Below are 25,315 nucleotides of genomic sequence, written 5' to 3'. Positions count from 1 at the left end.
TTCTGCCATCACATTTGACCGACCAAAATGAACCACCTCACATTTATCTGGGTTGAACTCCATCTGCCACCTCACAGCCCAGTTTTGCATCCTATCAATGTCCCACTGTAACCTCTGACAGCCCTCCACACTATCCACAACATCTCCAAACTTTGAGTCATCAGCAAACTTACTAACCCATCCCTCCACTTCCTCATCCAGGTCATTTATAAAAATCATGAAGAGTAAGGGTCCCAGAACAGATCCCTGAGGCACTCCACTGGTGACCGACCTCCATGCAGAATATGACCCGTCTACAATTACTCTTTGCTTTCTGTGGGCAAGTCAGTTCTGGATCCACAAAGCAGTGTCCCCTTGGATCCCACGCCTCCTCACTTTCTCAATAAGCCTTGCATGGGGAACCTTATCAAATGCCTTGCTGAAATCCATATACACTACATCCACTGCGCTTCCTTCATCAATGTGTTTAGTCACATCCTCAAAAAATAGACAATAGACTGGTAGAACTTGTGAAGGAGAGTCCTGCAGACCCCAAAGGACCTCAGTCTCCTCAGGAAGTAGAGGTGACTCTGGCCCTTCGGCCCTTCCTGTGTTGGTGCTCCACTCGAGTCAGGTGCAGCCTCAGGTACTTGTAGGTCGACACCACATCTACGTCTTCACCATCAATAGTAACAGGGAGCAGTGCAGGCTTTGTCTTCCTAATGTCCATCACCATCTCCTTTGTCTTACTGATGTTGAGCTGCAGATGATTCAGCTTGCACCATTTGACAAAGTCCTCCACCAGGGCCCTGTATTCATCCTCCCATCCTCCCTTTATACACCCAACTGTTGCTGTATCATCAGAGGATTTCTGCAGATGACATGACTCAGTGTTGTATCTAAGGTCTGAGGTTTACCGGGTAAACAGGAAGGGAGCCAATACAGTCCCCTGTGGGGCCCCAGTGTGCTTATCACCATGTCTGACACACGGCCCTGAAGCCGCACAAACTGTGGTTTCCCCTTATCTCGGATACAATGGAAGTGCCAACCTGCTCCTCCATACCAGTCCGTCTGCGGTACGCTGGTGGAAATTTGCTAGATTCTTTGCTGATCCTACAAATCTCCTCAAACTGCTCATGAAGTAGGGCCACTCGGCCTGCCTTCTTCACAATCACATCGATATGTTGGATAGGTCTTCAGGGATGCTTGAAACTGCTCTCCCCTTCCACCTCCTGTCCCTCAATGAGGGCTGTTCCCTCAACTTCCCTCTCCTGAAGCCAACAATCAGTTCCTCGGTCTTACTGATGTTGAGCGCCAGGTTGTTGCAACACCCAACCAGCTGATCTGCTCAGCACGTTTGGCACACTGCCCTTCATCAGGCAGGGGATGGGGTGTGATGTTACAGTTATACAAGACGATGGTGAGGGCACATTTGGAATATTGTGTTCAGTTCTGGTCACCCTGTGAAAGGAAAGATGCCAGTCAGATGGAAAGGGATCAGAGCAGATTTACAAGGCTGGAGAGAGTTGAGCAGGCTGGGCCTGCAATCACTGGTAGATACACAGGAGACTCGAGGGGTGATGAGGGATAGAGACAGCCTTTTACCTAGGGCTGGGGAATCATGAGCAGGTTCAAGCTGAGAGGGGAGAGGTTTAATTGGAACCTGAGGGGTAACTTCTTCACGCAGACAGAAGGTGTTGGGTATCTGGAACCAGTTATTCGGGCAGGTAGAATAACAACGTGTAAAGTAAATGGATAGAGGGACACAGGCCAGATGCAGGAAGATGGGACTAGAGAGCTGGATGGCATGGTGCAGTTGGGCTGAAGGGTTTGTCTCCATACCGTATGTTCAGTTGGGGTCCTACTATGTCTTGACTCATTCCGCAATTCCCATCCCACTGTCCTTTGGCGCAACACCTCATGGGTAAAGACTCGGCCTCCACAGCCAATGAATTCCACAGATTCACCACCCTCCCCTCAGCTCTGTTGTGAATGGACATCCCTCTATTCTGAAGCTGTGTCCTCTGGTTTTGGACTCACTCGCTATGGGAAACATCCTTTCCACATCCACTCTAACGAGGTCTTTCAGTATTCGATGGTTTCAATGAGATAGGCCCTCATTTTCCTGAAATCCAGCGAGTACAGACCCAGAGGATCAAATGCGCCTTGTATGTTAACCCTTTCATTCCCAGGATCGTTCTCACGAACCTCCTGTGGACCCTCTCTAATGATACAGCCTTCCGTCCCAGGAAAAATAATCCACTCCATCAAATCCTTACTGTTCCTCCAGCCCCTTCCCTTTTTCCAGATGGAAAGAAGCTGTTCCTGAATGGTTGAGTGTGTGTCTACATGTTCCTGTACCGGCTCCCGGATGTTTGTAATGAGATGTTAGTAATGTCCAGTGCCTGCTGTTTGCAGAGCTGTACGACACCATCCAGGCCTCCTACCAGGTGTCCCGCGAGGCAGACCAGCAGGTGAATAGGACAGTCTGGGGTACAGGCAGCCTGCTGGAGGACTCAGCAAAGACAAACGCACAGGTGGAGAGCCTGCTCCAGCAAGAGGAGAGCAACTTCAGGAAGGCCATGGGAGCTCAGGACAAGCTGCTGAAGGATCTATGGACGGCGGCCAAAGACTTGTCAGTGGACAGCATCAATAAGAAGGTCAGAGACGGTCCAGTCCCCGCTCAGAGTCAGTGTAATCCACGAATCAGGGAAGAGAGTGAGTGTGTGTGTGTGTGTGTGTGTGTGTGTGTGTGTGTGTGTGTGTGTGTGTGTGTGTGTGTGTGTGTGTGTGTGTGTGTGTGTGTGTGTGTGTGTGTGTGTGTGTGTCTGTGCCACATCTGACAATGAAGAGTCCATACACAGCTCTCCATTTTTCTTTCAACCATGTGCCTGTATCAAAGAGTCTTTTAAATGCTCCAAATGTACCTGCCTCTGTCACCACCAGCCCCGGCAGAACGTCAACCACCACTACTCTTTGTGTAAAAAACTTCACTTTGATATCCCGCTTATGTTTTCCTCCAATCACCTAACCGTTTTACCCCTTCGTATTAGCCATTTCCACCCTGTGAAAAGGACTCTGATCTAAGCCAATATATCAATACCACTCCAGGAGGAGGGGAAACCCTCTGGGGGGGGGAATTCCCAGTAGGGGTGGTATCTATCTTTCTACCTGCGACCACACATCTGTCACCTGCTCTAGGTGTGTGGATCAACCGCTGGCATGTCGTGCTCCTCAGACCCCTGCGGAGGCGCCAACTGTCGGAACGACTGGGGCAACCCATTGTGCGGAGGCCCAGGCTGTGGCGGAGTTCTGACGGGGGCTCAAGAGGCGCTGCGGAGATCAGACAACACCAGCCAGGCTCTACGGAACCAAGAGCGTCAGCTCAGCACCCTCACGCAAGAGGTAGGGGAGGGAGACAGTGGGGAGGGAGACTGCTGTGGGAGAGATGGTGGGGACAGTGGAGGGGAGGGAGGGGAGGGAGAGGTGGTGGATGGAGGGAAGAGGGGAGGAGAGATGGAGGGAGGGAGGGGGAGGGAGAGGTGGTGGATGGAGGGAGGAGAAGGGAGAGGGGAGGAGAGATGGAGGGAGGGAGGGAGGGGGAGAGAGGTGGAGGAGGGGAGGGAGGGGGAGAGAGGTGGAGGGGGAGGGAGGTGGTGGATGGAGGGAGGAGAAGGGAGAGGGGAGGAGAGATGGAGGGAGGGAGGGAGGGGGAGAGAGGTGGAGGAGGGGAGGGAGGGGGAGGGAGAGGTGGTGGACGGAGGGAGGAGGGGAGGAGAGATGGAGGGAGGGAGGGGGAGGAGAGGTGGAGGAGGGGAGGGAGGGGGAGAGAGGTGGAGGAGGGGGGGGAGGGAGAGGTGGTGGATGGAGGGAGGAGAAGGGAAGGGGAGGAGAGATGGAGGGAGAGAGGGGGAGGAGAGGTGGTGAGGAGAGGAGAGAGGAAAGGGGAGATGAGCAGGGAGAGACTGGACGGGAAGTAGAGCAGCAAAGAAGAGTGAAGGAAATGGGGGAGTGCCGAGGGAAGGGCAAAGAGTTGAGAAGAGGAAAAAGGACTCTCGGGATTCTGTTTCCAGAGTGGGTGGGGGTGGGGGGATGCCGCTGAGTTTCTGGGTGGGGCTGCGGGGACCTGGGCTTCTGCTGACAGCCTCGGTGACGATTCCCGTAGATCGAGGAGGCTCAGCAACGGGCGGAACAGGCCAAGACTCGAGCCACAGAGGCACTGGCCAACGCCACGGCGGCAAAGCAGCTCATCGGCAGCACCGTGGCCGACCTTCACGGGTTCATCAAGACCGTCAAGGATTTTCTCAATGGTGAGCTCACCGTCAAATAACGTGGAACTGTTAGTGCACAGAGTGACACTCCCTCCACACCGTCCCATCACACACTCCCGGGGTCAGACACAGAGTGAATCTCCCTCCACACTGTCCCATCACACACTCCCGGGGTCAGACACAGAGTGAATCTCCCTCCACACCGTCCCATCACACACTCCCGGGGTCAGACACAGAGTGAATCTCCCTCCACACTGTCCCATCACACACTCCCAGGGTCAGACACAGAGTGAATCTCCCTCCCACACCGTCCCATCACGCACTCCCGGGGTCAGACACAGAGTGACACTCCCTCCACACCGTCCCATCACACACTCCCGGGGTCAGACACAGAGTGAAGCTCCCTCCACACCGTCCCATCACACACTCCCTCCACACCGCCCCATCACACACTCCCTCCACACCGCCCCATCACACACTCCCGGGGTCAGACACAGAGTGAAGCTCCCTCCACACTGTCCCATCACACACTCCCTCCACACCGTCTCATCACACACTCCCTCCACACTGTCCCATCACACTCTCCCTCCACACCGTCCCATCACACACTCCCTCCACACCGTCCCATCACACTCTCCCTCCACACCGTCCCATCAGACACTCCCGTGGTCAGACACAGAGTGAAGCTCCCTCTGCAGCGTCCCATCACACACTCCCTCCACACTGTCCCATCACACACTCCCGGGGTCAGACACAGAGTGAATCTCCCTCCACACCGTTCCATCACACACTCCCTCCACACCGTCCCATCACACACTCCTGGGGGGTGGGTGTAGCTGTGATGTCTGATCACTGACGGAGTGGGGACAAGTTGTGTTTGGGTGGTGTGGTGTGGGAGGGCAGTACCATGGTGTCTGTTCACTCATGGCTGGAGGTCGGTTATGTTTCAGAGGAGGGCGCAGACCCCGCGAGCATTGAGTTGGTGGCCAACATGGTGTTGAGTATCTCCATACCAGTCACCCCACTCAGCCTCCAGAAGGTGATGCAGAAGATCAGAGACACGGTGGGGCAAGTGATGGATGTGGAAGCTATTCTCAACAGCACAATGAAGAACCTCCAGGTGGCCCAGAAGCTCAACAAGCGGGCAGCGAAAGTGAAGTTAGTGCAGGGGAGCAAACGCGGAATGGAGGGCTTGGTGAGGGCTGAGAGCGGGGAGGTGGAGAAGCGAGTGTGGAATGGAGAGTGAGGGATGTTATGGTTGGGAGGAGGGAAAGGAAAAGAGGAGAATATGGGGATTAAGGAGAACAGGAGTGACCCCCTCCCAATCCCACAACTCTCTCAACTCGCTCCCATCCTGATCCCTCGACTCCCTTCCCTACAAATCCCTCAACTCCCTCTCCTCCCAATCTTTCAAGTACTCCCCTTCCAAACCCTCAGCTCCCTCACATCCCAATACCTCAACCTCCTCCTTCCCCGTCCCTCACTTTCTCCTTCCCAATCCGTCAACTCCTCCTCTGTCAATCCCTCAACTCCCTTCCACTCATTCAATTCATCCCCTCCACTGTCCAAACCAATAATTTCTCACCTCCCAATCCCTCACTCCCTCCCAATTGCTCAACTCCCTTGTCAATCCCTCAACTCCCCTTTCTCAAAACCTCAATTCCCTATCCCTCAGTTCTCTCTGCTCTCAATCCATTAACTCCTTCCCAATCCATCAACTCTCTCTGTTCCAATCCCTCAACTCCCTCCCTCCCAATCCCTCAGCTCCCTCCCAATCCCTCAACTCTATCCCTCCCAATCCCTCAACTCTATCCCTCCCAATCCATCAACACCCTGCCAATCCATCAACTCCCTCCCTCCTAATCCCTCAACTCTCTCTCTCCAATCCCTCAGCTCCCTCCCAATCCCTCAACTCTATCCCTCCCAATCCATCAACACCCTGCCAATCCATCAACTCCCTCCCTCCTAATCCCTCAACTCTCTCTCTCCAATCCCTCAACACCCTCCCAATACCTCAGCTCTCTCCCAATCCCTTGACTTGAACCCTACCCAACTCTCAACTCCTCCACTCCCAATCCCTCAACATACCTTGAACTCCCCAATCACTCAAATGCCTTCCCTCCTAATCCTCAAATCCACCCCCTCCTGATTCAATTTCCCCATTCCAGTCCCTCTACTTTTAACTTGCAAGTCTCTCAACTCCCTCCCAACACCTCAATTTTTGCCTTCCTTATCCCTCAACTCAATCCCTCCACTCCTCCCCTCCCAATTTCTCAACTCCCTCTGCTCTCAATCCCTAAACACCACCCCTCCTGATTCCTGAACTGCCTCCCCTCCTAATCCCTCAAATCCTCCCCTCTGACTCACTCAACTCTTCACCTCACAAAACCTCATCTCCCTCCTCTCCAATTCCTCAACTCCCTCACTTCCCAATCCCTCCCTTCCAAATCCCTTAACAATTCCCTTTCCAATCCCTCAGCTCCCTTCCAATCCCTTAATTCCCTCCTGTCATAATCCCTCAACTCCACCCCCTCGCAATCCATCAGCATCGCACAATCCCTCAACGCCACTCCACCCAATCCCTCAAAACCCTCCCCACAATCCCTTAATTCCTCCAGTCCCAATCCCTCAACTCCCTCCCTTCTCAATCCCTCAAATCCCACTATCACAATTCCTCAACTACCTCCCCTCCCAATCCTTTAACTCTTCCCCTCTGAATCCTTTAACTCCTGCCTTCCAAGTCCCTTAACTCCTCTCCTCCCAATCCCCCAAATTCCTCCCCCTCTCTTTCCGAATCCCTTAACTCCACTCCCATTCCCTCAACTCCCTCCCCACCAAGTCCCACGATACCCATATCACAATCCATCAACTCTCTCTATCACAATCCCTCAACTCTCTCCCTCACATTCCCTCAACTCCAACAATGCCACCCTTTGAACTCCTTTCCTCTGAATCTTCAACTACCTCGCAATCACTCCTTCCTTTCCAATCCTTCAATTCCTCTCCTCTCGATCTCTCAGCTACCTCCTTCCCAATCCCCGAAATCCACCTCCTGATCCCTCAACTCCCTCCATCACAATCCCTCAACTCTCTAATCTGTGCATTCTACAACATCCTGCCCCCCAATCCCTCAACTCCTGCCCAACCCATCAACAGCTCCCCGCCTCCCACTCAGGATCCAGTGTCTGTGCTGTTAGTCGTTACCAGGGATTCTGATCATGAGTGCGTGTGAATCCGTGTGTGTACGTCTGTGTGCCTGTGTGTTTGTCTGTGTGTGAGTGTGTGCACATGTTAGTGTGTGTGTCTGTTTGTGAGAGTGTGTTAGTGTCTGTGTCTGTCTGTCTGTCTGTGTATGTGTGTGTATGATGGGTGTGTGAGTGTGTGTGTGTGTGTGTGTGTGTGAGTGTGAATGTGTGTATGTGTGTGTGTATCTGTGTGGGTGGGTGTGTGTGTGAGTGTGTGATGGGTGTAAGTGTATAATGGGTGTGTGTGTGATCGTGTGATGGGTGTGAGTGTGTGATGGGTGTGTGAGTGTGTGTGTGTGTGATGGGTGTAAGTGTATGATGGGTGTGTATGGGTGTGTGTGTGTATGTTTGTGTGTGTGTATCTGTGTGTGTGAGTGTGTGATGGGTGTAAGTGTATGATGGGTGTGTGAGTGTGTGTATGCTTGTGTGTGTGAGTGTGATGGGTGTGTGTGTGTGAGTGTGTGTGTGATGGGTGTAAGTGTATGATGGGTGTGTGTGTGTGTGTGTGTATCTGTGTGTGTGATCGTGTGATGGGTGTGAGTGTGTGATGTGTGTGTGTGATGGGTGTAAGTGTATGATGGGTGTGTGTGTGTATCTGTGTGTGTGATCGTGTGATGGGTGTGAGTGTGTGATGGGTGTGAGTGTGTGTGTGAGTGTGAATGTGTGTATGTGTGTGTATCTGTGTGGGTGTGTGTGTGATGGGTGTAAGTATATGATGGGTGTGTGAGTGTGTGTATGTTTGTGTGTGTGTGTGATCGTGTGATGGGTGTAAGTGTATGATGGGTGTGTGAGTGTGTGTGTGAGTGTGTGATGGGTGTAAGTGTATGATGGGTGTGTGAGTGTGTATGTTTGTGTGTGTGAGTGTGTGATGGGTGTAAGTGTATGATGGGTGTGTGTGTGTGTGTATCTGTGTGTGTGATTGTGTGATGGTGTGGGTGTGTGTGTGTGTGTGAGTGTGTGTATCTGTGTGTGTGATCGTGTGATGGGTGTGAGTGTATGATGGGTGTGTGAGTGTGTGTATGTGTGTGTGTGTGTATCTATGTGTGTGATCGTGTGATGGGTGTGGGTGTGTGAGTGTGTGTGTGTGTGAGTGTGTGATGGGTGTAAGTGTATGATGGGTGTGTGAGTGTGTGTATGCTTGTGTGTGTGTGAGTGTGTGTATGTTTGTGTGTGTGTGTATCTGTGTGTGTGATTGTGTGATGGGTGTAGGGTACTCTGACTGTGTCCCAGCAGATTCTGACCTTGGTCTTTTACAGGAAACGAGCCATGGGTGTCCAAGGTAAGGTGGACCAGGCGTCCGCCAAAATCGACGCTGCAAAAGCCAAGCTAAATTTAGCTGACAAGTCGCTGGAAGCAGCAATAAACAGTACCATCAGTTTGGAAGAGTCAGTCCAGAAGGTACCTGCTTCCTGATCCTTGGTTTCTCAATGCCGGTGGCGTTTTGCTGTGAGAGATTTAAAATATTCATTATATTTGTCAAAAGCACTTTGAACCATTGAAATATATAGTGAAATGAATCGTCTGCATCAGTGACCAGCACAAGGATGTGCTGGGGGCAGCCCGCAAGTGTCACCCCGCTTCCACACTCACGGCTCGCTAACGCTAACCGGTACATCTTTGGACTGTGGAAGGAACCTGGAGACCTGGAGCACCCAGTCGTGGGGAGAACATACCAACTCCTTCCAGACAGCGGTGGGAATTGATCCCCAAGCAGGGCCCTCTGGTGCAGTAACACTGACCGCTACACATCATGCCTCCTCAACTATTCCAATCATACAGAATTAAACAGGTTGGGGATGCTGAGAGCAAATACCACATTACTGAGGTTGCACAGGCTTCTCTGTTCTGCTGTCTGTCCCTGGTCTGCAGTCAAACGCGACACTGGCCCACATCGCTGTGGCTGGACTCAGCTGGGCTGAATCATTCAGTCTGTGGTAGCCAGGAAAAGCTGGCCTTCCCCTACACAATTCCCAACTCCTGCTGGGACACAACTGGGGCACCTCGCACTGTCGAGCGTCTTCTCGCTGACTGCTCTACCAGCCAGGATTTAATTTTTATTTTGTTAACACATACGACACAGAACTGGCCGTTTCAACCCTTCCAGCCACGCCTCCAAATTTAACCCCAGCCTAATCACAGGTCAATTAGAATGACCTAGTGTAGTGTATTTACTAACCAATACACAGACATTCCCACACTGACGTGTCTGTCCACTCCCTCCCCTACAGTCACACTGACGTGTCTGTCCACTCCCTCCCCTACAGTCACACTGACCCACACTGACATGTCTGTCCACTCCCTCCCCTACAGTCACACTGACGTATCTGTCCACTCCCTCCCCTACAGTAACACTGACCCACACTGAGGTGTCTGTCCACTCCCTCCCCTACAGTCACACTGACCCACACTGAGGTGTCTGTCCACTCCCTCCCCTACAGTCACACTGACGTGTCTGTCCACTCCCTCCCCTACAGTAACACTGACCCACACTGAGGTGTCTGTCCACTCCCTCCCCTACAGTCACACTGACCCACACTGACGTGTCTGTCCACTCCCTCCCCTACAGTCACACTGACGTGTCTGTCCACTCCCTCCCCTACAGTAACACTGACCCACACTGAGGTGTCTGTCCACTCCCTCCCCTACAGTCACACTGACCCACACTGAGGTGTCTGTCCACTCCCTTCCCTACAGTCACACTGACGTGTCTGTCCACTCTCTCCCCTACAGTCACACTGACGTGTCTGTCCACTCCCTCCCCTACAGTCACACTGACCCACACTGACGTGTCTGTCCACTCCCTCCCCTACAGTCACACTGACCCACACTGACGTGTCTGTCCACTCCCTCCCCTACAGTCACACTGACGTGTCTGTCCACTCCCTCCCCTACAGTAACACTGACCCGCACTGAGGTGTCTGTCCACTCCCTCCCCTACAGTCACACTGACGTGTCTGTCCACTCCCTCCCCTACAGTCACACTGACCCGCACTGACGTGTCTGTCCACTCCCTCTCCTACAGTCACACTGACGTGTCTGTCCACTCCCTCCCCTACAGTAACACTGACCCGCACTGAGGTGTCTGTCCACTCCCTCCCCTACAGTCACACTGACGTGTCTGTCCACTCCCTCCCCTACAGTAACACTGACCCGCACTGAGGTGTCTGTCCACTCCCTCCCCTACAGTCACACCGACGTGTCTGTCCACTCCCTCCCCTACAGTCACACTGACCCGCACTGAGGTGTCTGTCCACTCCCTCCCCTACAGTCACACTGACCCACACTGACGTGTCTGTCCACTCCCTCCCCTACAGTCACAATGACGTGTCTGTCCACTCCCTCCCCTACAGTCACACTGACCCACACTGACGTGTCTGTCCACTCCCTCCCCTACAGTCACACTGACCCACACTGACGTGTCTGATTCTCACTGATTTTCTTTAACCCTAACCCTAACCCTCCCCTACAGTCACACTGACCCACACTGACGTGTCTGATTCTCACTGATTTTCTTTGAGGCGAACGATTGATTTCACTTCATGTTTCGATGCACACGTGACAATTAGTTAGGCCTCTTTTCCGCACATGGGTATTGGTTCCCCCCGCAGGTTAGGGGCAACCTGCAGCCCCTCCACTGTATCGTTGCTAAGTAGATTTATTATTGTCACTGAGAATTAGAGAGGTGTGATATAGCATCAGAAGATGTTGAATCCTTGTGGGTTGAGCTAAGAAACTGCCAGGATTAAAGAACCCTGATGGCTGCTGGATACGGGTGTCCAAACAGTAACTGGGATGAGGACAACGGGAAATAGGAAAGGCGAGTCAAAAGGGCAATGTTATGGTAGTCATGGGAGATTTCAACATGCAGGTCGATTGGGAACATCAGGTTGATAATGGATCTCAGGAGAGTGAGTTTGTTGAATGCCCAAGCGATGGCTTTTTAGAGCAGTTTGTCGTTGAGCCTACGGGGGGATCAGCTACCCTGGATGGGGTGTTATGTAATGAACCAGAGGTGATTTAGGAGCTTAAGGTAAAAGTACTCCTAAGAGACAGTGATCACAATAGAATTGAGTTCACCTTGAAATCTGATAGGGAGAGTGGAAAGTCTGACATAGCAGTATTTCAGTGGAGTACAGGAAATTGTATTGCTATGAGAGAGGAGTTGATCATAGTAAATTGGAAGGAGATGCTGGCAGGATGACTGCAGAGCAACAATGGTGTGAGTTTCTGGGGAAAATGAGGAAGGTGCAGGTAGATGTATTCCAAAAATGAAGAAATACTCAAATGGTAAAGTAGTACAACCATGGCTGACGAGGGAAGTCCAAGCTAATGTAAAAGCAAAACAAGGGCATACAACAAAGCAAGAATTAGCGGATAGATAGAGGATTGGGCAGCTGTGGAGGCCAGGTCATTGGGTGTATTTAAGGATCAGATCCATTTTAAAATGGATCAGACATGATGAAATGGCCTAATTCTGCCCCTATGTCTTCTGGTCTTATGTACTGAGTTCCAGTGAAAGATTTTATTCTGAACTCAGTCCATACAGAACATTTTATCACATCAGTGCACTGAAGTTGTACAAGGGAAAACAATGCTGGTCACCTCTGCCCCAGATAGAGCCCAAAGACCGAAGAATCTGAATGCTTTCTATTAGCACCAGCTCCTCACCAGCACCAGTAACTCAGAGATTACAACCCAGAGCCTGCTCCTTAATCTTCCGCCTACCTCCCTACTTTCACCCTTCTCTACCTGTGTCATTAGCACCAATGTGTACTAATGCTAAAACGCAGAGCGTTTGATGGCTCTAGCTCTGCACTTGCTGCCATTTACAGGGGATATCTTATTGAAACCTACTTAATATTGAAAGTCCGAGATGGAGTGGATGAGGAGAATCTAGGACAGAGGGCACAGACTCAGAATAAGGGATGTCCCTTTAGAATGGAGATGAGGAGGAATTTCTTTAGCCAGAGTGCAATAAACCTGTAGAATTCATTGCCACGGGCAGTTGTGGAGACCAAGTCACTGGGTATATTGAAGGTGGAGGTTGATAGATTCTTTGATTTCTCAGGATGTCAAAGGTCACGGGGAGAAGTCAGGAAACTGGGGTTGAAAGGGAAAATAAATCAGCCCTGATGGAATGGCAGAGCAAACTCGATGGGCCAAACGGCCTAATTTAGATCCTATATCTTATAGTCTAACACCCTCTGGCTACTCCCCCTCCCCCTGAATATGTTGTGTGACCGCGTGGGGGCGTCCAAGGGTAACTCACCACTGTTGTGTTGTTGTCTGGCCACTTGGGGGCGACAAACAACAAGAATACAACCGTCCAGATTGTACAGTGTTCCTGCAGCAAACAGTACAAAACACGATCAGGCCCTTCATCCCAATGAAGTGCCGAACCAATTAACTAAGTAATCAAAAACCCAATGATATTAATCCCTCTTACCCATATCTCTCCACTTCTTCTCCTTCATTTGAGGTTTAATGGTGGTTGGTGCATTACCGTCACCTTCTGAACTGGAGTGTGGGTCAGGATATCGAAAGCCCGTATATTTATACTTGTGTCATATTCTATAAAAAGTTCAGCATTCTTAATGACCTGCACTGTACATTTAGAGCAATAGTCCCGTGATCCTTTCTGTAAAATATTGTTCATGTTAAATTGTATTTTATTCTGTGATAACATTAAAATAAACTATAGCCCCTGTTGATTATAACTGGACACCTCACCAGTACATACTCAACCATTTCTTGCTGATTACAAGACTCGCACCTCCCATTTTTGTGCTTTGTCACTAAAATCAGCGTGATATTTAAACCTGTGTACCCTCACCTCAGTCTCCCTATTGTCACTCCCGGCACGTCCATGTGTCTGTCCAAGAGCCCCTTCAAAACCTCTAACGCATTTGCCTCTCCCAGCACCCTGGCAGCACATTCCAGACACCCACCACTCTCTGTGTAAAAAACCCTTGCCCACACATCTCTTCCTCCCCCACCCACATTGAACACGTGCCCTCTGGTCTTACACATTTCACCCCTGGGGAGAAAAGTACTGGCTGCCAGGATCATCCTGGATACCTATGCCAGGGGCGTTGTATAGGGACTGGTCAGGGGCGTCATATAGGGACTGGCCAGGGGCGTCGTATAGGGACTGGTCAGGGGCGTCGTATAGGGACTGGCCAGGGGCGTCGTATAGGGACTGGTCAGGGGCGTCGTATAGGGACTGGCCAGGGGCGTCGTATAGGGACTGGTCAGGGGCGTCGTATAGGGACTGGCCAGGGGCATCGTATAGGGACTGGTCAGGGGCATCATATAGGGATTGGTCAGGAGCATCATATAGGACTGGTCGGGGCATTGTATAGGGACTGGTTAGCAAATTGATCAGGGGCGTTGTATAGGGATTGATCAGGGACATCGTATAGGGACTGGTCGGGGCATCGTATAGGGATTGATCGGGGCATCGTATAGGGACTGGTCAGGGGCATCGTATAGGGACTGGTCAGGGGTGTCGTATAGGGACTGGTCAGGGGCATCGTATAGGGACTGGTCAGTGGCATTATTTAGGGACTGGTCAGGGGTATCGTATAGGGACTGGTCAGGGGCATCGTATAGGGACTGGTCAGGGGCATCGTATAGGGACTGGTCCGGGGCATCTTATAGGGACTGGTCAGGGGTATCATATAGGGACTGGTCAGGGACATCGTATAGGGACTGGTCAGTGGCATCATATGGGGACTGGTCAGGGACATCGTATAGGGACTGGTCAGGGGTATCATATAGGGACTGGTCAGGGGTATCATATAGGGACTGGTCAGGGAACCTGTCGGGAGCGTTGTGTAAGCAGAAATCTGAAGGTAGAGGGGAAGAATCTATTTTTGTTTAGGGATACAACATGGTAACAGGCCCTTCAGGCCCAACGAGTCTGCCCCCCCCCCCCCCATTACACCCATGTGACCTTTGGACTGTGGGAGGAAATCCACGCACCACAGGGAGAGTGTACAAAATCCTTACAGACTGAAGCAGGAATTGAACCCGTGTCACTTGCTCTGTAATAGTGTTTCACTAACAACTACTCTACCGTGTCACCTCAGCGTTCAGCTATTCCTGAATCACTGAGTGAGTGTGTGTCTTCAGATCCTGTGCCCCCTCCCCGATGGTAGAAGTGAATTGAGGGATGCTGCCTTCTTTAGTCTTTCCCTTTCGAGGATGTCCTCGATGGTGAGGAGTGGAAGTGGCTGGATCTACAGATCCCGGCAGCTTTCTTCAGATCCTGTGTAGCGACCCCCCCCCCCCCCCCCGCGTGGTACATCTGTAGAAATGTGTGAGAGTCTTTGGTGACAGACCCCTGACGAAGGCAAAACCATATCAGCTCAGCGAGGGAGTAACGCCTGCCTCCTCACCGGGGATGTGTGTTTCAGGTGAAGAAGCTGCTGACTGCCCTCGAGTTGCAGCTGATGACGGCGGCGGAGAGATTGGCCAACCTGTCCACGGGGGTCGAGGCGCTGCAGAATAAAACCATCACCAACAGGGAGCAGGCAGATGAGGCGAAGAGAGCAGCCCAGGAAGCCCGGAACCGCACAGAGCAGCTGGAAGCCGTGAGTACAGCCCATTGCGCTCCCAACCCTAGTCCCACCGGAGGATACAGGTGCACTGGGATTGTGGTCAGGAATCTCTGGGACCTCCCCTCCCCGCGGGTTCCCTCCAGAGCCCGTGGTCTGAACACTGTCCCTTTGCTCACTCCCCACCCCTCCACACTGCTCCAACTGTTCGGCACCATCCCACCAGATGATCGTACAATCACAAACCATGGTCCATTCAGACCAATTCATCCTCGCCGACAAAATGTCTGTTTGCTCGTTTTTGGCCCATATCCCTTGAAACCTTTCAACCAGGACCCACCAATCAAAGGGCATGCTTCTCATGTCTCACCACTTCCCAGTGTCTGCTGGCAGGGCAGGTTGGGACTGCCCAGCCCAGTTCCTGCCGGGAACACTAGGCGTGGACCTGTTTCCCCACCACCCTGGGGCGGCACTGGCCTACCTTCCTTGCCACTTCTCTATCGCCAGCTGCTCATCACAGGGGCTGCCCTCTCACCCTTTCCTTCTGTCTGCAGAATGACCTGCAGGAGGCACAGAGACGTTACCAGGAGCTACAGGACAAAGTGAAGGCGCTGGGGAACGTCGATGCTGGAGGGGCCGAGAGGATCAGGAAGATCCAAGAGGAAGCGGAGAAGCTGAGGAAGCAAGCAGCCAGCAGCCTGGACAGACTAGACGGTACGGACTGGGCTAGAGTAGATTAAAGATTAGTTCTATCTGCATCTCCTATATACCAGAACATTGAACCATCCAGTGAAATGTGTCATTTGGATCAGCAACCAGCACAGCCCAAGGATTACGCTGGGGGCAGCCCACAAGTGTCTCTACACTTCTGGTGCCAACACCGCAAACCCACGACTTACTGACCCCTGGGCTGGGGAGACGCACGCAGCCACGGGGAGAACGTCCTTACAGGTGGCGGGCGGCAGGAACTGATTCTGTAACAGTGTGACACAAAGTGGGGAATATAAACAAGTTTCTGTAGGATCAGTGTAAATGGGTGGTTGATGGACAACATGATTCTGTGATGTACCCAATGACTCTTTGAGGAAGGACAGGTGGGAAGTGGAGGGAATCGGAGAGGGAGTTTCGGGGTCAGGATGAGGGTCAGGGATGACTGAGGAGCCTGTGTGGGAGGGGATTGAGGATTGTAGGGTAGGAGGGATGGATGACTGCCTCCAAGCTGCACGATGACCATGACCCTGCCTGATGGTGTCTATACAGAGGGAGTTCCAGGGGTCAGTGTTCAATGGACACCTCACTGGTCAGCCCTTCCGTTGGTGAGTTGCTCTGAGTACGAATGAGTTGGCTCGTTGTGTTGGCGCTGCCCTCGAGGGCCCAGCGGATGTTGCTCGCTGTTGGGGACGGCCCATTAAAACACATCGTCCTCCTGCAGAGAGGCTTTAACCTAGGAGGCTGGTCCGAACGTTTGTTGTTTCGTGGTAGCAGTACTATGCAAAGACATAAAAATACCATCAAAGACAAAATAAGGATCGATCACCATTCCATGTACATAGACGTGGACTGGGAATTTGCCCTGATGTTCAACAACAAAGAACAACATTCAGCAATTATAAAGAATTATAAAGGAAATAAAGTTGGAGGGTGAAGTGTGAGTATAAATACACAAATGCCAGTGTGTATTTACAAATAAACAGTGCAACTAATGCCCTCTTCTCATTGCTACCATCTGGGAGGAGGTACAGGAGCCTGAGGACACACACTCAGGAACAGCTTCTTCCCTTCCACCATCCGATTTCTGAACAGACAGTGAACACCACCTCACTTTTTATACTCCCCTTTTGCACAGATTATTTAATTCAATGTTGGTATGTTTCTGATTGTAATTAATATATACACAGTGTAAATATGTACACACACGTGTATATTTACACATAATTAATATTTACTGTATCTATAGATAGATACATAGTGCATCTATATAGAGAGAGAGATAAAGTATATACATATATCGTATAGTAACTTATAGTTTACATGTGTATTGAGTTCTACTGCTGCCACAAAACAAATCTCAGAAACTATGTCAATGATAGCAGCTTGATTCTGATTCTGGTTCAGAATAACGAGGTTGTGTTTGTGGGTTTACAGATCGTTCAGAAATCAGATGGTGGAGGGAAGAAGCTGTGCGTGGATTCAGGCTCCTGTACCTCTTCCCCAACACGTAGGGGATGGGAGGATGCTTTTGGTGCTAGATAATGCCTTCCCCAGGCACCGTCCCTTAAACATGCCCAGTGCCCAGGCTGGGCCTGCCTGAGTTTACAACCCTCTGCAGCTTTTTCCGATCCTGTGCAATGGCCTCTCCGTACCAGATGGCAATACAACCATTTAGAATGCTCTGTAGAAATTTGCTGGAGCCCTTGGTTACCGGCTGGGATCTCACCATGCACGTTGGTTGCTGGGCTGGGGAACAGGGCGTCACGGTGACTCTGCATTCCTCATTGGATCCGTTTCCTCGACAGCTGTGCAGAAGAAGTTTGAGAGAAACGAACGACTGATGGAGCAGAAGGTGGAACAGCTACAGGCGCTGGAGGGGAACGTGTCGGAACTACTTGAATACATCCGTCAGCGGTCACTGTACTACGGCACCTGTACTTGACCCTGGTCTCTGATCAATACTGCCACACTCATCTCCCTCTCCTTCTCTTCTCTGTCTTCTCCCCTTGAGTAACTGGGGCCCTCAGCTCCTGCCAACAGGAAGGTGCAGTAATCAGCCATTCAACAGTGCAGGCAATCACAGCCAGTGAGCAATTTCAGTATTACATATTCCCTTGAGATTGTGCCATTTACAAAGACGTTGCCAGGGTTAGAGGGAGAGGTGGGCCAGGCTGGGTCCTTATTCCTCGGATCGTAGGAGAGCGAGGGGCAACCTTACAGACATGTTTAAAATGATAAGAGAGAGAGATATGATGGACTGTAACAGTCTTTCCCCTAGGGTAGTGAAACCAAAACTGGGGGCGTAGGTTTAGGATGAGAGGGGAAGTATTTAACAGGGAGCTGAATGATAACTTTTTCACACAGAGGGTGGTGAGCATGTGGAACGAGCTGCCAGAGGAAGTGGTTGAGGGACGGACAATAGTATCATTTAAGCAACACTCGGACAGGTACATGCAGGGGTGAGGCTGGGAGGGAAATGGGCTGGACACGGGAATTGAGACTCACCTGGCTGGGCACCATTGTCAGTATGGACTGCTTGTGCCAAAGGGTCAGTATCCATCCTGTCTGGCTCTGTTACTATAACACAGGTGATGTGCCATCCGCCTGCTGCTACTATTGTTGTCGCATTGACCCTTTACAAAATAGAGAGGTGGGTAGGCTAATTGGCCCTCTCTCCAGCCCTTCTCAATACCATTGACATCAACTTCCTGCAATAAGACCTCTCCCCTCAATCACAATATCTAGCCTCTCTCTCTATCTCTCTTTCTCTTTCTCTGTCGGTCTGCCTGTCTCTCTCTTGCTCTCTCTTTGTCTCTCCCCCCTCCTTCCCCCTCTCTCTCTCTCTCTCACTCTCTCTCTCTCCCTTCTCTCTCTCTGTCTCTCACTCTCTCTCTTCCTCTCTCTCTGTCTCTCCCTCCCTCTCTCTCCCTCTCTCACTCACTCCCCCTCACCATGTCTGTGCTGAACACAATGCCAAATTAAACTCAATCCCCTCAGTGACGGAGCCTCAAATGCCCTCTGGACAGTGAATTCGAAGATTCACCACCTGGTACCTGTGCAAGTACCTGGTCACTTTTCTGTGCCGAACGGCCGACCCCCCCTCCCCCCGCCCAGCCCCTGTTCTGGGACAGGGAGCTCCTGGTTCACCCTTCTCAAATGGGGACCAGCTTCACACTGCCAAGCCCTGAAAGAATTTCTGTGCGATCACTTCTCACTGGAGTGGTCTGGTTGACCTGTCCTCTTCGACAACCCCTGGTGGCAGGAATCAATGTGGTGGACCTCTGCTGACCCTTCCCCAGGGGAGGGGACCAGATCTGCCCTCTGATTCGCGGGTGGGGCCCTGGATAATTGGAGTAAGATAACTGTAGTCTCGGAGCCAGAGCCACAGAGTGCGGAAGCAGCCGGTTGTCTACGCTGACCATCTGAGCCAACCCCCTTCGGCCACGTGTATCTCTCCAACCTTTTCCGATCTATATAGCTGTTTTAAATATTGTTAATGGGCCTGCCTCGACCACTTCCTCAAAGTATAAACACAGTGTACATCCTGAGGTTCGTCTTTCCCACAGACGTCTGCAACACCCGACGCACAAAAAAGAACAAATCGCGTAAACAGCAGAAAACAAGTAAAAAACACAACATCAAACCACAGGGCCCTTGAAGTAGTTGAGGAACGTGCAGTTCAATTCAGTTCAGCTTTCCTCTGGCAGCTCGTCCCACACGCTCCCACTCTCCGTCCCTCGGGTCCTGTTTAAAACTCTCCTCTCTCCCCCTCTGGCTCTGCCTTCAGCAGCACTGGATAAAATACTATACACATTCCCCCCGTCGGTGCTCATCCGCGAGGGCTGCTGTGCTCAAACCCTCACGCAATACAGACCAACTTTTCTTCAGCTTTCCTCTGCAGGTTTACCTGCCCATTAGTGTCCAACCAGCTGATACGTACACATTTCTCCCCCTCCCCTCCTCTCTTTTTCTGTTCCCCTTTCTGGTTCCCTTCTTGTCCCCTCTCTTCGCCTCACCTCCCTCGTATTCCTCTCCTCTTTCCCTTTCTCCCGTGGCCCACTCTCCTTCCCTATCAGATTCCTTCTTCTTGTCCTACTCCCCAACCCTCCCTTTACCACACAATCCCTGTCCCCTCTCTGACCCTCCCCAAACCTGTCTGACCCTCTCCTACCCTCAATCCCTGTCTCCCCTCACTAACAACCCCCCACTCACACCTGTCCGTGCAGCCGTTGCTCCCCGCCAGGCTTTGCAGAGCCTGGGATGGCAGTCCTTTCTTTCCCTGTCCCTGTGTCTCTGCACGAGATTCCTTCCTCCCCACCCTCTCCTGCACATCCGTCTCTGACTGCCTGTATGTGGGTGAGTGTGGCAGATTGCCCTCTCTCTCCCACCCCCGCTCCTCCTCAAATGCCCCTCCTCCCCTCCTTGCCATTCCCTCCCCTGCATTCCTTTCAGAAGTTCCCCTGTGCCACCTGGCGTAACAGCCTCTGTGGCGGAGAGATGGTGAGCTGTGGGGAGACACAGAGCACACATGAATTCCTTTTGTAGATAGAACCACCGGCACACCCCCATACCCTGTACGTATACACGTACACACACACACACACACACACACACACACACACACTCACCCCATACCCTGTACGTACACACACTCACCCCATACCCTGTACGTACACACGTACACACACACACACCCCATACTCTGTACATATACACGTACACACACACACACCCCATACCCTGTACATATACACGTACACACACACACACACCCCATACCCTGTACGTATACACGTCCACACACACACACACATGCACGCATGCACAGCCCCATACCCTGTACGTACACACACACCCCTACCCTGTATGTACACACGTACACACACACACACGCACGCACACCCCCATACCCTGTACATACACACACACACACACACACACACAAACACACCCATACCCTGTACGTACACACACACACACACACACACACACACAAACACACCCATACCCTGTACGTACACACACACACACCACACACACACACACACATGTACACACACACACACACACACACACACACACACACACACACACACACACACACACACACACACACACACACACACACACACACACACACACACACACACACACACACACACACACACTCTCCAGTACCACCACACCCTTTCTTTAACATACGTGGTGACCGGAAATGCACACAGCTCTCCCTGCGAGGTCTAACCAGAGTTCCATAAAGTTTGCAACATAATGTCCCAGTTTCTGTGAAGGCAAACACTCGGTATGTCTTCTCCACCACGCTACCTGTCTGCTGTCAGGAACTGAGAACTTGCTCTCTCTGTTCATCGATGTTCCTTAGAACCCCACCTGTTACTGCACCGTGTTCTCTCCCTATTGACATCCCAAAGTGAATCACGTCACAGACATACTTTATTGATCCCGAGGGAAATTGGGTAAATTGCTGGGATTAAATGTGATCTGCACAACCTTCCAGCTGATCCACATCCAGGACAACCTCCCTCACTGTCCCCACCACCAATATCCTCAAAGTCATTATAATTACATCCCCCTGCACCATTGGCATCTACCACCAGCAACAAGGCTCCCAGTGCTGTTTCTTACAATACAAATCCGGTCACATACCCCCAGACAGGAAAACATCCATCCATGGCCCCCTGCCTCCCGTCACAAAATTGATAGCTAATCCAGTTAGCCAGCCTGCCTTGGAACCCTGTGGCTTAATGTTCTAGTCCAGCTTCCATGTGGGACCCTGTCAGGTGCCTTTTACTAAAGTCCATGTAAACAACATCCGCTGCCTTTCCTTCATCAACTTCCCCGCTAACGTCCTCAGAAAGCTCTGCGAGACTGCTTAGACATGACCTACCACGCACAAAGCCACGTTGACTGCCCCTAACCTATCCCTCGCAATGCCTTCCAGTCATTCACCCACTACTGATGTCAGGCTCACCGGCCTGTACTTGCTGGTTTATTTGTAGAGCCTATCGCTGGCCGTCCTCCAATCCTCCGTTACCTCACCCGTCACTGAGGATGATTTAAATATCTCTGCTAGGGCCCCCGTAATTTCTGCACTTGCCTCTCACAGTCTCCAAGGGAACACCTTGTCAGGCCCTGGGGATTTATCCACCCTGATTTGCCTACTGATGCTGGTCTCACCTGGCTGTAGTTTCCGGGCTTATCCCTGGCACTTGAGGAGTGACCTCACCACTCGGGACCTCCTGAAGATGGGCTCTGCCCATCAGGTGGCTAATTCCCAGACTGTCTGGAAACCTCGAGGCTCAATTGCACCTTGGTATTAATGGAGTTCGAGTTCCATTAATTCAATAAATTGGGCAAATCTCAGTACCAGAGATTGCAGAGTTTTGCAAAAGCCGATTGTGCTCAGAACTGCCTCCCCAGCCCCGATCAGGGCTCTGAGGGAGACACTTCTGACCCTACATCCCCTGAACCTGGGGAGCTCAGCGATGGACAACAACACAGCACACTCCTGTGCAATAACCTCATGCCTTTGACCCAGGCTCACGGGATGATGTCAAACAGGGACTGAACTCCGTTCTACACAGCGGTGACAGGGCCAAGAGTTCTCTCAGGAATCACAGAGCACCCCTGGGAGAGGGACAGGAATCGGGGCGGGGGAACGATTAGGAGGCGGGAATCGGGGAACACAGAGATCTGGGGAATGATGGGATACAGAAGGTAAAGAGGAGGGGAAGGTAGCTTAGAAAAATGGTAACCCTAGGTAGGGGCCTGTATTGTGCTGTAGGTTTTCTATGTTTCTATGAAGTGAGGGTGCAAGACCCTGTGGGAGCTGGAAGAAAAGATGAGAAACTTCAAACCCAATCCAGTCACGTTCATTATCAGGTGCACGAGCGTACCCAGGCACAGGTACCTGTTTATAGCAACATCACAGGCACCACTCAGAATATGCATACAGCACAGTACAGGTCCCTCAGCCCACAACCTTCTTCCAACCTTTTAACCTACACCGAGATCAATCTAGCCCTTCCCTCCCACATAACCCTTCAGTTTTCTATCATCCATGTGCTTAAATGTTCCTAATGTATCTGCCTTTACCACCATCCCGGTTGGGTGCTCCACACACCCACCCCTCTCTGTGTGAAAAACCTCCCTCTGACATCCCCCTACACTTTCCTCCAATCTCCTTAAAATTATGCCCCTTCAGATTAGCCACTTCCACTCTGGCAAAGAGTCTCTGGCTATCCTCCTGATCTATGCCTCTTAATAACTTGTACACCTCCATCAAGTCACCCCTCGTCCTCATTCACTCCAAAGAGAAAAGCCCCAGCTCTCTCAACCTATCCTCAATAGACATGCCCCCTAATCCAGGCAGCATCCTGGTAAATCTCCCTCTGCACCCTCTCTAATCCAGGCAGCATCCTGGTAAATCTCCTCTGCACCCTCTCTAATCCAGGCAGCATCCTGGTAAATCTCCTCTGCACCCTCTCTAATCCAGGCAGCATCCTGGTAAATCTCCTCTGCACCCTCTCTAATCCAGGCAGCATCCTGGTAAATCTCCTCTGCACCCTCTCTAATCCAGACAGCATCCTGGTGAATCTCCTCTGCACCCTCTCTACAGCTTCCACGTCCTTCCTATAATGAGGCGACCAGGACTGAACACAGTATTCCAAGTGTGATACATTACATCTGATAACAGTAGCTCTCCGTGCTCGGGGACCCAGCGACAGGGGTCACCCTGAGAGGATTCAGTAGCAGAGGTTTTGCTGGGGGGAGTCGATCAGGCCACTGTGGGTCTGTCTGCCCAGCTCCCTCCACCTACTTCCCCCTTCCGTGAGATCCTGCGTTAGGCAAGTCAAACCTCTCTGCTTTTGCCCAGGCAGTGCTGACTGGTACTTGAAGAATGACGAGGGAATCTCATTGAAACCTTCTGAATACTGAAAGTCCAAGATAGAGTAGACTTGGAGAGAATGTTTCCTAGAGTGGGAGAGTCTAAGACCAGAGGACACAGCCTCAGAATAGAGGGATGTCCCTTTAGAACAGAGATGAGGAGGAATTTCTTTAGCCAGAGGGAGGGGAATCTGTGGAATTCATTGCCACTGGCTGCTGTGGAGGCCAAGGCATTTGATACTGTATACTTAAAGTGGAGATTGATAGGTTATTGATTAGTCAGAGCGTCAGAATTTATCGGGAGAAAACAGGAGAATGGGGTTGAGAGGGATAATAAATCAGCCATGATGGAATTGTGGAGCAGACTCGATGGGCTGAATGGCCTGATTCTGTTTAATGGTCTAAAGCTGCCCTGTGTATTCCCTCTCTCTAGATTACTTGCAACCAGCTGTTTCATTCGCACTACAATGGAGAGTTATTATCATGTAGCTATATTAAACACAAATAAAATAATAATTTTCCAATGTCAGTTACTGTTCACTCGCATAAAGAGATACACAATCCACTCCACCCTCCCTGTGCGAGGAGGGGCTGTCTCGGCTACAGGACTCCTCACCTCATCATCACACGAGGTTCCGCCAGGTCTGGGCATTCAGAGCAAAGTACACACGGCTGGAGGAGGAGCAATAGTCAGAATTCCTGGGATCAGGAAGCCTTGAACTGTTTATAGCAATGAACCACCTTCTGGAGGCACTCTGTGAGTGTAGTGGCATCTGTGGTGGAGAGGGATTGTCAGTGCCTGTGGAAGGGGCGTTGCTGAACGTCAGTGACTGCAGTCTCTCGAGTTTCCATTGTGAAGTCTCGTTAAGGAATGCCAACTTTGAAGCTGGCTCTCACTGTGGGTCCTACTGCTCTCGACTCCTGAAGCCCGGTCCCTTCTCCCCCACGGACGCTGCTCGAACCACTGACTCCCTGCAGCACATTGTGAGTTACCCCAGATGTAACATTTGCCGTTTCCTGTGTCTGCACTGGAAATGTTTGCTTTTGGTAAGACATAGAATGGCCCACAATGTTGTGCTGACTGTTTAGCCTACTCCAGGATCAATTTAACCCTTCCCTCCCACATAGCCCCATTATCATTATGTGCCATGTCATATGACATGGGTGATTATGGTCTTCCATCTGTTGACCATGATTGTTCTTGACAAATTTTTCTACAGAAGTGATTTGCAATTGGTTTCTTCTGGGCAGTGTCTTTACAAGACGGGTGACCCCAGCCATTATCAATACTCTTCAGAGATTGTCTGCCTGGCGTCAGTGGTCACATATCCAGGACCTGTGATCTGCACCGGCTGCTCATACGACCATCCACCACCTGCTCCCATGGCTTCACGTGACCCCAGTTGGGTGGGGGGAGGCTGAGCAGGTGCCACCCCTTGCCCAAGGGTGTCCTGAAGGCTAGTGCAGGGAAGAAGCACCTCACACCTCCTTAGAGTTTCTTTTTTAGAATCTTTTTATTGATACATAATCATCAGCAGCTATAAAATGATACTAAACTTTAACAGATTAATATGCATACAATTAATAAAGCTGAAAAAAACTGATCTTGAAATATAAAAATGGGAAAAAAAATTATATATAGAAA

At 51.2% G+C, this 25,315-nt stretch overlaps 1 protein-coding gene across 1 annotated transcript in view; it reads left to right on the top strand.

Moving 5' to 3' along the window:
• Positions 1 to 24,199, top strand: part of lamb2l (laminin, beta 2-like) — a 242,899-nt gene extending 218,700 nt beyond the window's left edge. Inside the window, 8 exon segments of the mRNA XM_073071978.1 lie at positions 2,398 to 2,639; positions 3,181 to 3,384; positions 4,145 to 4,289; positions 5,201 to 5,408; positions 8,752 to 8,893; positions 14,914 to 15,090; positions 15,609 to 15,768; positions 17,571 to 24,199. Of these exon segments, the coding sequence (XP_072928079.1) occupies positions 2,398 to 2,639; positions 3,181 to 3,384; positions 4,145 to 4,289; positions 5,201 to 5,408; positions 8,752 to 8,893; positions 14,914 to 15,090; positions 15,609 to 15,768; positions 17,571 to 17,707 (1,415 nt within the window). The 3' untranslated portion in view covers positions 17,708 to 24,199.
• The last annotated feature ends 1,116 nt before the right edge of the window (positions 24,200 to 25,315 follow it).

This window comes from Hemitrygon akajei, chromosome 19 (genome assembly GCF_048418815.1).
Source record: "Hemitrygon akajei chromosome 19, sHemAka1.3, whole genome shotgun sequence".
Taxonomy (NCBI): domain Eukaryota; kingdom Metazoa; phylum Chordata; class Chondrichthyes; order Myliobatiformes; family Dasyatidae; genus Hemitrygon; species Hemitrygon akajei.
Note: the sequence above shows the minus strand (reverse complement) of the source record. Positions and strands in the feature narration are given on the sequence as shown.